Source organism: Babylonia areolata, chromosome 1 (genome assembly GCF_041734735.1).
Source record: "Babylonia areolata isolate BAREFJ2019XMU chromosome 1, ASM4173473v1, whole genome shotgun sequence".
NCBI classification, from domain to species: domain Eukaryota; kingdom Metazoa; phylum Mollusca; class Gastropoda; order Neogastropoda; family Buccinidae; genus Babylonia; species Babylonia areolata.
The window spans coordinates 28,641,631-28,653,751 of record NC_134876.1 but is presented as its reverse complement, the minus strand read 5'-3'; the positions used below and the strand labels follow the sequence as shown (position 1 = coordinate 28,653,751).

General features: G+C 43.3%; 1 protein-coding gene across 4 annotated transcripts in view; it reads left to right on the top strand.

Moving 5' to 3' along the window:
- Window positions 1-5,758, top strand: part of LOC143281550 (uncharacterized) — a 22,933-nt gene extending 17,175 nt beyond the window's left edge. For all 4 annotated transcript variants that reach the window (XM_076586773.1, XM_076586790.1, XM_076586798.1 and 1 more), the window contains exons 3-5: window positions 1,289-1,647; window positions 2,534-2,816; window positions 4,588-5,758. In XM_076586773.1, the coding sequence (XP_076442888.1) occupies window positions 1,289-1,647; window positions 2,534-2,816; window positions 4,588-5,244 (1,299 nt within the window). In that variant the 3' untranslated portion in view covers window positions 5,245-5,758. The remainder of the gene's footprint in view (window positions 1-1,288; window positions 1,648-2,533; window positions 2,817-4,587) is intronic.
- Window positions 5,759-12,121: the final 6,363 nt, after the last annotated feature.

Below are 12,121 nucleotides of genomic sequence, written 5' to 3'. Positions count from 1 at the left end.
AAGTGATAAAAAAAAACAGAGTGGGGTGAAGAGAAGAGAAGAAGGGAATATGCTCAAAAGGAGGAAGATGTTAAACGAGAAGAAGAGAAAGAAATATAAAGACATATAACAGCAATACAATCAAGACCTTCTCTCTTTTTTTTAAAGGAATTCTGTTTTTATGGTACCACAAAGACGTATTAAGCTAAGAAGGGAAAGAAACTTGTTAAAAAGAAAAGAAAGAAAGAAAGAAAAAGTAAAAATGTGGGGGGAGGGGGGGCGGGATAAGGAAATAGGGCTAATTACAATGTAAAGAATTGGGTCCAGACGCACCACGTTGCCGTGTTATATCTGAGGACTTACCCTCACTGTCTTTCTAGTGGATTGATGGCCTAGAGGTAACGCGTCCGCCTAAGAAGCGAGAGAATCTGAGCGCGCTGGTTCGAATCACGACTCAGCCGCCGATATTTTCTCCCCCTCCGCTGGACCTTGAGTGGTGGTCTGGACGCTAGTCATTCGGGTGAGACGATAAACAGAGGTCCTGTGTGCAGCATGCACTTAGCGCACGTAAAAGAACCCACGGCAACAAAAGGGTTGTTTCTGGCCAAAATTCTGTAGAAAAATCCACTTGGATAGGAAAAACAAATAAAACTGCACGCAAGAAAAAATACAAAATAATAAAGGGTGGCGCTGTAGTGTAGCGACGCGCTCTCCCTGGGGAGAGCAGCGCAATTTTCACACAGAGAAATCTATTGTGATAAAAAGAAATACAAATACGAATACAAATAATTTAATTTCTCAACATAACAAACCTTGCTTTACTATATAACGACACGTTTGTTTGTCTCATGTGTAGAGGATTACAGGGTCTACTCAAATTGACGTTTTCATGATGCGATTTACTTCTTGTGTGGAACGAACATTTCAATCTTGCTTTACATTTCAACGATACTTTTTTTCTTTTTCTTTTTTATTCTTAATGCTGTTATTTTCACGATTGGATTTGCTTTTCTTCATAATAAACAAATACTGAACCTTGCTTTACATTATAAAAATGTTTCAAAAAGAATGATAATTAGTAAATACATGAATGAATGAATGAATTAATTAATTAATTAATTAATTAATTAATTATTAATTAATTAATTACATTTACAAATAAATGAATGAATAAATAGATAAATAAATAAATAAATAGATAAATGAATAAAAAGGTAAAACAATGAATAAAAGAATACAGAAGAAGAAGAAGAAAAAAAAAGAGCTGTACACTCAGTGCCCCAGTCGTGTGTCGTGTCCACGTGTCCAGGGGTTCAGCTGCCCAGTCTGCAGAGAGTTCGTGTCGGCCCCGGACCGCCTGACGGCCCCGCAACACTGGGCCGGCAAGTTCAAACCAAACTTCCTCATCCGGGACATCGTGGAGGCGCACGGGAAAAGCAAGCAGCGCGTTCAGAGGCCGGCCTGCCCGCGGCACCCCAACAAGGGCCTGGAGCTGTACTGCCGAGACTGCAGGACCACCGCCTGTGACCGCTGCGTGGCGCTCAGCCACCGAAGGTGCGAGGAGGTGGTGGAGCTGGCGGAGATGTCCCGCGAGTCGCAGCAGTCCGCCAGGCGGCACCAGCAGACCGTGACCAGGCTGCTGAAGCAGCTGGAGGCCAAGAAAAGACGGTAACGTGGATGGGTGGACGGTGATGACTATGATAATGTTAAGTGCACAAAAATGTTATAAACGCTGGTGACTATGTTATTTTAATGATGATGTTAAAGTACACCAGATCCAAAGGTTATGAACGATGGTGACAATGATGTCCAAATGATAATATTAAGTACACAAAAATGTTATAAATGATGGTGACTATGTTATCTTAATGATGATGTTAAGGTACACCAAATCCAAAGGTTATGAACGATGGTGACAATGATGTCCAAATGATAATGTTAAGAACACAGAAATGTTATAAATGATGGTGACTATGTTACCTTAATGATGATGTTAAAGTACACCAAATCCAAAGGTTATGAACGATGGTGACTATGATATCGAAGTAATGATGAAAAATACACAAAATCCAAAGGTTATGAACGACGGTGACTACGTTATCTGAATGATGATTCAAGGTTCACCAGATCCAAAGGTTATAAACTATGGTTACTATGTTATCTAAATGTCAAATTGTACTCCTAAGTAGCGTAGACTGTTAGTTTTCTCGATCTGAATTCCGTCGAATGAGACAGCCGGTGGTGATCTACTCACAGTTTTAGTCTTTCGCTGCACTGAAGGAAGATGCTGTCTCCTTGCACCATTGGGCGATATCGTTCGGTTGTTTCTCGATGGCTACAGTTCTTTTTTGAACATCTTTCGAAGTTTTGAAGACAAAGCCATCGTCCGCAAGAGTAAGCACCCGAGCTACTCCGTTGTTATTTAAGTCTGTAAGCACTTTCGTGTAGATGTTGTAGAGGACAGGAGAGAGCGCGGATTGTTGTATTGTTGCTATTGTTAACAACGTTGCTGTGTTAGTGACATGTTATTTAAGACACTAAACGTGTCCTGCAGCTGCATCACGGGCCGACGAGAACTGGAACGTATCGAGCGGGACATGGACGCCAAGATCGAGCGGGAAGGGCAGGAGCTCCTCCGCAAGGTGGCTGACTTCCTGCGCAGCCGGAAGGAGTCTCTGAAGCGTCAGGCGCACGCGCACTGTCGGCAGTGCGTCGGCGTGGTGAACGCGTACACGGAGAAGTGCGAGGAGCTGAGCGGAGCCCTGCGTGCGGTGGACCGCTTACTGACCAACAAGCTTCGGCCTGACCGCTCCCAGAACAAGCTGGCCAACGAACAGGTGGGTCATGCGACACGCTCTGTGAGTTTCAGTTTCAGTTTCTCAACGAGGCTTCACCACGGACGTATAATTATTGGTCCGTGGGCGTCACTGCTTTCGGACAAATCTACATATACGCTACACCACATCTGCTAGACAGATGCTTGACCAGCAGCAAAACCCAGCGTGCTTTGTCATGCCTTGAGTGCATGCTTATATATTTGTGTAGGCCTGCCTATCAGAGTGGATTTCTTCTACAGAAATCAATCCGTGAATAATGCTTGTGCAATCAAAAACAGTAGCATTGTCTTATCTCTTTGTAAAAGGCCTGACTAAGCGCGTTGGGCTACGCCGCTGGTCAGGCATCTGCTTGGCAGATGTGGTGTAGCGTATATGGATTTGTCCGAACGCAGTGACGCCTCCTTGAGCTACTGAAACTGAAACAATCTCTTTGTAAGGACTGAAAACAGGAAACCCCTTCCCATTCTGTGTGTCAATTTTGATTGTTACCCAATTTCGGATCTGAAATCGAAGAGTACCATAGATCTGGAAACTTTCAACAAACTAATGCCGGCTGCTTTGTCCACCGTTGGTTAATTTGCTTCATTGATCAACAAAACAGTATGACCTGAATACTTGGGCTAAACAACATCAGATAACAAACAATACAGTACACTTCAGTGCAGATTCATCATTTTCATTTTACCCATCGCTCCTGGTGGAGCATAGGCCATCGACGACCCCTCGCCATCGCACTCTGTTCTGGGCTGTTCTGGCCATTCCAGTCCAGTTGGTCCCTTGCTGCTTCAGCTCTGCCTCGGTATCTCGCCTTCAGCTGTTGCGAGGCCGGCCTCTCTTCCTCATTCCCTGCGGGTTCCAGGTCAGGGCTTGGCGTGTGATGCTGGACACTGGCTTCCTGAGGGTGTGTCCGATCCAGCCCCACTTCCTCCGTAGTATCTGCTTGGCCACTGGTTCCTGTCCCGCTCGCTCCCACAGATCTTCGTTTCGGATCTTCTCCTGCCATCGGATCTTGTAGATGCGCCTCAGACAGGTGTTGAAGAATGTCTGAATCTTCTGCTGCATCGTCTGTGTTGTCCGCCATGTCTCGCATCCGTAGAGCAGAACTGACTTCGCACTGGAGTTGAAGATGCCGAGTTTGGTTTTCATACTGATTGCTCCAGATACCCAAATGTTCTTGAGCATGATGAAAGTTGTTCTTGCCTTGCCGATTCTGGCTGTGACGTCTCGGTCCGTGCCTCCCTGTCGGTCAACCATGCTTCCCAAGTAGACGAAAGACTCCACCTCCCTGATGGGCTCTCCATCGACTGTGACTGGTGTGTTGGCAGTGGTGTTGATCTTCATCAGCTCGGTCTTCTTCTTGTTGATCTTGAGCCCTGTCCTGGCTGACGTGGTCTCCAGGAGAGTTATTTATTCATCTATTCATTTGTCTAATCGCTTATCTATTCACGTTAAACACAACACTCCTATGAAACAATTGCGATATTGCACTTTCGTTCGTTCGTTCGTTTGTTCATCATTTATTTATTTATTTATTCATTTAGTTATTTATTTATCTGCTCATTATTTATTTATCTATCTATTTGTTTATTTTTTCGTTTGTTTATTTATTTATCTATTTGTTTATTTATTCGTTTGTCTATTTGGTTATTCATTTATTTGTTTATTTGTTTGTTTATTCGTTTATTAAATTCGTTTGTTTATTCAGTCAGGTCAGTTACTTAGTTATTCATCTGTTTATTTACTCAATCGCTTACTTATTTGCGTCGTGCAGGAAGAGGAGAAGCTGAAGGTGATGGTGCAGAAGCTGGAGAGCGCGGTACAGCAGCTGGACGCCCCCTGTCACTTCACCGTGCGCCTCATCATGGATGACTCCGCCCTCACAGCCATCCTCGCCAACCTCCAGCTGGGCGAGATCCGAACCGGGGAACACGGCGTCGGCGGCGGCGGAGGCGGCGGGCCGGGAGGTCCCGCAACTCCTGGGTCCTACACTCCCTCCCCGTCCTCCTCCTCATCCCCTGCCTCGCCCGCGCCCTCCTCGGTCGGCTACCCCAGCAGGTGCTCCAGCCCGGAAAGGCCTTCTTCGGCGAGTCGTTGTGCCTCCTGCTCCCCTCCGCCCTTTTCTTTCAACGCCTCAAACGTCTCCCTGGCTTCATCCCAGTCCCTGGCTTCGTCCGTGAGCAATGCCACGCCGCCACCTGAGTACGGTTTCAACCCCCTGCGCGCTCGCGTCGTTTCGGATACCCATCTTTCGGGGCAGGAGGGTGAAGGTCCAAGGCCCGGGGCACGGGCAGGAGCTGTGGGAGGGGACCAGGCTCTGCAGCCTGCACCTCAAGACCCCAGTCAGCGGCGGCAAAGCGTGTCCAGATCCCCTTTCGATTTCGTGGAGCATCCCGGCGCACCTCGCCGCCGAAAACTGTCACAGCCTTGATATTTTTTGGGGGGGGATAGCTTTGTGAGACCTGTGGTGACTGAACAGGCGCCAGGATAGGTTATCTCTATCAGGTGCTGAGAGTGCCCTGTCACGGCAACGGGGAATTCCGTTGGAAAAAAGAAAAAAAGAAAAGAAAAAAAAAGATTACCCGTTTGCAATCGGAATGATTCGTATCAGATTTTAAACTGAAAAATGACCATTGACATTATATTGTAAAATGTATTGATTTGGTGCCGCCCCGCACTGATTAATTCGCCAGAATTTTAGGACAGATTGCGTCACTAAACGGTGCCGAACAGTCCGTATACTTCTGTTTCAAAGCACAACAAAAATGTTGCCAATGAACTGATGCACCCATAACTAAACGATGCCGAACAGTCCGTATACTTTTGTTTCAAAGCACAACAAAAATGTTGCCAATGAACTGATGCACCCCATAACTAAACGATGCCGAATAATCCGTATACTTTTGTTTCAAAGCACAACACAAATGCTGCCAATGACCTGATGCAACCCATACCTACTCTTTCATTATGATTCTGTCACGTGCAAAAAAATCTGTCAGTTCCGACAGGTTTATTGCTGCCATTTCTCCGCCTGTGTATGTCTACGGGGGAGGTGGGGTTGATATTCGGATATGTTATCAATTAAGGTGTATTCGAACATTGCTCCTCGCACTCAAGGGACTTAAGTCAAGAACCATACGAAGGTTGTTCATGGCAAAATTGTGCTGCTTCAGTCACATAATCATGTAATGATTGAAGTGTGTTGTATAATCATTCAGTCTTTCCGCGAGTACTCCTATTGACGATGTTTCTTCCGAGGTTGTTTTTTTTATGCAGTTCCAATACGTTGTCGATGCTACAATGTTTTGTTGTTGTTTTTGCTTTCAACTGTTGATCGATTTTTAAAGTTACGTTTTCGTAACAATATTCTTTTTTCATCTGCAAGATGTAAAAATCCTTCGGGTATTTCTATACATGCAGCACAGATAGATTTTCACACACAGAAAGAGAGAGTGTAACTAGTGTCTAATAATGTTTTCTTTTTTGCGTTGTTTTTCCTATCGTTTTAGATAATTATCTCCGCTGGATCGGAGAACAGTCATTTCATGATTGTATGGTTTAGTTCAGGTTTGTTCGTTTGTTTTCTTTTCTTTTCTCTTCTTTTGTCTTTTTTTCTTTCTTTTTTCTTTCTTTTTTTTCTCGCTCTTTTTTCTCTCATGATTATATGATAAATCAGCTGTGTCTTGTGACCCGACTTGCAAATGTAACGTGCGTGCGTGCGTGTCTGTGGTTGTGTGTGTGTGTGTCACACAAGTTTACTTTTCGTTTTCTCTCTCTCTCTCTCTCTCTCTCTCTCTGCTGACAAACCTTCTTCATTACCGCCGACAGTCCAGAGATGAGCAAAGCAGAATGTTCATTCTGTTCGAAAGTTTCCTCTATCGGGAATCGCTTGTGTGTGTGTGTGTGTGTGTGTGTGTGCTTTTTTTTTTGGGGGGGGGGGGGGGGGAATGGGATGGGGGTGCGGGGGGAATTGTTGTTTTTTTGTTTTGGTTTTTGTTTGTTTTTTGTTGTTTTTTTGTTTGTTTGTTTTTTTGTTTTGTTGTTTGTTTGGTTTTTGTTGTTGTTTTGTTGTTGTTGTTTTGTTTTGTTTTGTTTTTGGGGAGGGTGTTGTTGTTGTTGTTTTTGTTTTGTTTTTGTTTTTTGTTTGTTTGTTGTTGTTGTTGTTTAATGAGAGAAGTGGTCGGTTACCGAAGATTAGGGGAGACAACTTATATCTTTTTTACTCGTATTGTACGAATTTCTCTCCCTTTTGGAGCATGAGTCATATTTCACCGCTGCATGCATTGTGCCCAAAATGACATCAGTATCAGTATCAGTAGCTCAAGGAGGCGTCACTGCGTTCGGACAAATCCATATACCCTACACCACATCTACCAAGCAGATGCCTGACCAGCAGCGTAACCCAGCGCGCTTAGTCAGGCCTTGAGAAAAAATAAATAAATGAATTTTTTAATTTAATATTTTAAAAAATAAATAAATAAATAAATAAAATAATAATAAATTAATAAATAAAATAAAATAAATGAAAATAAATAAATAAATGAAAAAATAAATAAATCAATAAGATAAAATAAAATAAAATATTTTTTAAAGGTAAATAAATAAATAATAGATAATTACATAAAAAAGAACTACTATTAATAATGATAATATTTATAAGGCGCAAAATGACATCACAGAAGAAAAGGCATGAAATTATTGTTCTTCCTCTGCTTTTTTTTTGTTGTTGTTGTTGTTTTTTTTTTTTGTTTTTTTGTTTGTTTTTGGTTTTTGGTTTGTTTGGGGTTGTTTTGTTTGCTTTTTTGTTGTTTGTTTGTTTGGTTTGTTTTGTTTTTTTGTTTGTTTGTTTAATTCCCCGACAAAAGATGAAGCGGTTATTACCATGATGATGGGTGTTGTCAAACATTTGGCTCTGGGGAAGTATGTATTATACACGCAGTAAAACAAAACACGTTTCGTTCATAATCAGATTCATTAAGATAATAATAAATTCAAAATGATAAACAATGATAAATCAAGAATTGAAAAATTTTTTAAATTGCAAAAAAAAACAACAACAACAACAACTCAGTAACAACAGCAAAAAAGAAAAAAAAGAAAAAGCAAACAATAAAAGCACACAAAAAAGGAAAGAACGAAAGAAAGAAAAAAGAAGAGGATGAAAATCCATCCAACAACGAAACGAAAAGCCAAAACTAGTCTGCCAAAACTAGTTTCTGTGTGTGTGTGTGTGTGTGTGTGTGTGTGTGTGTGTGTTCATATCAACTGAAAAGTGCAGAAAATATCTCAATATTTGCACTGTTTCCAGAACGAAGTATACTTCTAGAACTACAGGAGCTCCACTTGCGATTGAGAAATTCGTAAACAATTTTATACGAATGCCAGGGCATTTATCCGTTTGATAAGGGATTTATTCATTGGCGAATATGTGTTTAGGCATGCAAACACACACGCGCGCGCACACACACACACACACACACACACAGACTCGAACACACAGACACACACACAGACATACGCACACACACACGCGCGCGCGCGCGAACACACACACACACACACATACACGCACACACGCACGCATGCACACACACACTTGTGTTTTGACGATATCTTGACAAATCGCATTTTCATGAAACATTGCCAATGACCACCACATTCCAGTGACTTTCTCAGCTTTCCGCTTGTTTGGTTTCTGTCTTCGAAATGACCAAACATTAAGGAGGGGACGGATAAGGAGGAGAAAGAATATCTGACTAAAAACCTGAAAGAAGAAGAAGATTCAAGAAAAGGTCTCAAACGCTAAGATGGGGACTGATACGCGTATTGTATTACTCTTTTTTTCACAACAGATTTCTCCATGTGAAATTCGGGCTGCTCTTCCCAGGGAGAGCGCGTTGCTACACTAAGAGCGCCACACTCTTTTTTTCTTGCCTACAGTTTTTTTGTTTTGTTTTTGTTTTGTTTGTTGTTGTTTTTTCTCCTATCGAAGAAGAAAGAGAAACACCCGTAGATGCTGGCGAGGACCCAGAGAAGCACTGTCTCCACCCGCCCTTGGAACAATCCTGCACCACCCTTGGAGGCCTGCGCTGTGTTCAAGATGGGTGCAGGCATGCACAGGACACTCCATTAAGAATTCAAGGGATATAACTGCTCCCGAACTTAGGCAAAAAAGACCACAGGATGCAACTCGCGACTGCCTTAAAAGAAGTATCCCCATGGGTGTACCAGCCAGTATTTCATGACTGCAGAGCCCACCGGCAAAAGACACCACCCTCCAGCTGCTGAGCACACCCCACAGACCAAACCGCCCCTGCCCGCAGACAGATGAAGACAGTGCCACTCGAGACACAGCCATACGGTCTTATGTGCCCTCAAGAGGGGATCCCAAGTTGTAGTCTTTCCCAGTCTTCCCACTGTCAGGGAGAGCGTGTTGCTACATTGAGAGCGCCACACTTTTTTTTCTTGCCTACAGTTGTTTTTGTTTGTTTGTTTTGTTTTGTTTTGTTCGTTTTGTTGTTGTTTGTTTTGTTTTGCTTTGTTTTGTTCGTTTTGTTTTGTTTTTTGTTGTTGTTGTTTTTTTGTTTGTTTTGTTTGTTTGTTTTTTTTATTTGTTTTGTTTTTGTTTCCTATCGAAATTGATGTATCTACAAAATTTTGCCACGGACAACCCTTTTGTTTCCGTGGGTTCTTTTACGTGCGCTAAGTGCATGCTACACACGGAACCCCAGTTTAATGTCTCATCCGAATGACTAGCCTCCAGTCAAGGTTTAGTGGAGGGGGACAAAATACTTGCGACCGTGGGATTCGAACCTTCACACTGTCCTTTCTTAACACAATTGTTGTCCATACTGTCTGTAGATGGTAGAGTCTTATACACAGAAATATAATCGTTTGATAGATTTACCAATAGGCCTATATTTTTCATCATAAAAATATTAAATTCCCCCACCTCCCCACACATTTTCTTTCTCTCCCCATCTTTCTTCTGTCATTCTCTCTCTCTCTCTCTCTCTCTCTCTCTCTCTCTCTCTCTCTCACACACACACACACACACACACACACACACACACATACACACAAGCGCGCGTGCCTGTGCACGAATATAAAATGGGGTAGTCTTGGTTTGTGCCAGAGATTCTTTGTTGCATATGTGTACTACATTATCACACTATTCCTGTGTATACCATCGATGTTAGGTCTCCAGGAGGCCACACACCAGAGGAGGCCCTGCACTGCTGCTGAGTCACTTCGGTGGTGTTCAGTGGTGCCTGTTCTGATTTAACGTGCTTAGGACACCACCTACTAAGCCCCCTACTAACGACAATAATGGCTTAGTCGCGGAGCCAGACTGAGTGAACGTCCTTCCCATAGTGGAGACCGCCACCACATCCCTAAAACAACAGCCCCCCATGAATCTGCCGACACTGAAGACATTGACAGGACTCACCCCAAGCAAAGAAGTGGAGGGGTATCGAAACTGTGGTCATCATGAGAGCAGGGCATGAAAGGCCACAGACTTTGAGACTGTTTTGTTTATATTGATGATGATGAAGGAGGAGGAGGATGACGATGGCGATGTTGCTATGGAGGTCCATTTTTTGTTTGGGACTGCATGACAAGGTTGTACTCTACGCTTCCTGCCATAGTGATATCCCGGTGTTAACCAGGCCCGAGAGATACAGACACCTGCAGTATTGGTCAGGTAATTAGAGCAACACACCCAAAGACGCATCCTTGAAGTGGATGACACTTGACTGTGTGGTCCAAGTTTCCCCATTTTAGCCCACAGCATGCTCAACTCTGGATAGGAGCCGGCCACGGGCAAAAGAACCCACATCCACTCGGATTCGAACCCGTGTCCTCCCAGCCGTCAGTCCGCGACGCCAACCACTTCGCCATGGCGGCTTGTGGGAGAGAGATATTTGTTCTCTCCGTCTTTGTTGTCTGATGTCTCAATCTCTTTTTTTCTCAGTCACTTCTTCCATGTCCGTTATCCACACACACACACATGCACGCACGCACGAACACAAACGCACACGCACGCACACACACACATACACAAAGGGAGAGATTTGTTATCGCCATCTTTGTTGTTTATTGTCTCAGCCACTTTTCTTCCTTGGCCGTCATCATTCTTCAGGCAGTTGTTACTCGACTAACAGTGGCTCCACCACCCACCCTGGCGCTGTTGGTGTTGGCATCCCACTGTGAAGTGGGGAAAAACGGCAACACCTGGGATGACAACGCAAACCCAATCAAAAGGACCACCTCAAGTAGTCCAACGTCACCTCCCGAGTGAAAAGTCGGAACTGGCAAGCGTCACACACGACATGAATTGGCCGTAATGAACCAGGCGTCTATATAAGTAGCGATGTCTAGACAAGCATGCGAGTCGCTGCCAACTAAACAATTAAAAGCCTGGGGCCGGTTTACACTCCTTGTTTAAAGGCTGTCTTGTGAAAGAGACATCGTGGCCACTCCCTTCACAGATAAGGTGAGGGGCTGGGTGAGGGCTGGGTGGAGGGGTTGGGGGGGCAAACAACACCTTTGTCAACAAGTCCAGAGCTCCTCTAGGTTCAAACTGTTTGTCATTGTGATAGGGACGGGTGAATCAAATCGCGGCATCAGTGCCAAGGCTTTTCTTTTCTTTTCTTTTCTATTTGTTTCCGGTGTACACTGAAAATATACCCTGGGAAAACTTTTAAACTATGGCACTGTTGATGGTGGTGGTGGAGATAACAATGATAATGACAATGATACTGTGGCTCAAATATATTTGTCGTCATGATACAAATACATACACCCACATCCCCCACACCTCAACCTCACCCCCACCCACTCACATATGCACACACACATGTACTCAAATACACACGCACCCATGCACACACACTTCTATTTGTAAATCTACCACTGCCGCCTTCAGTCCACGGGTTTCATTTTCTGTTTCAGTTTATGTTTTTCAGTCCCTTAAAAAAACTGGGAATCAAAGTGAAACGTTTTTAGTTCTTTTTAAAATTAATTCTAAAAGAAACGTTTTTTAGTCTGTTTCATTGGAGTCAAAGTCAAAATTGTTTGGGGGGGGGGGGGGTTGTTGGGTTTGTTTTTGTTTTTTGTTTTTGTTTGTTTTTGTTTTTTTGTCCTTTTTTAAAAGCTGAGACAGTCCTTTTGCTTTAAGAATGGAAATCAAAGTAAAACTTTTTAAAAGTCTTTTGTAAACTGTCAAAGTGAACTTTTTTTCCTTAAATTTTAAACTGGGAATCAAAGTGAAAAACTGTTTTTCAGTTTTTTTTCTCAAAACTGGG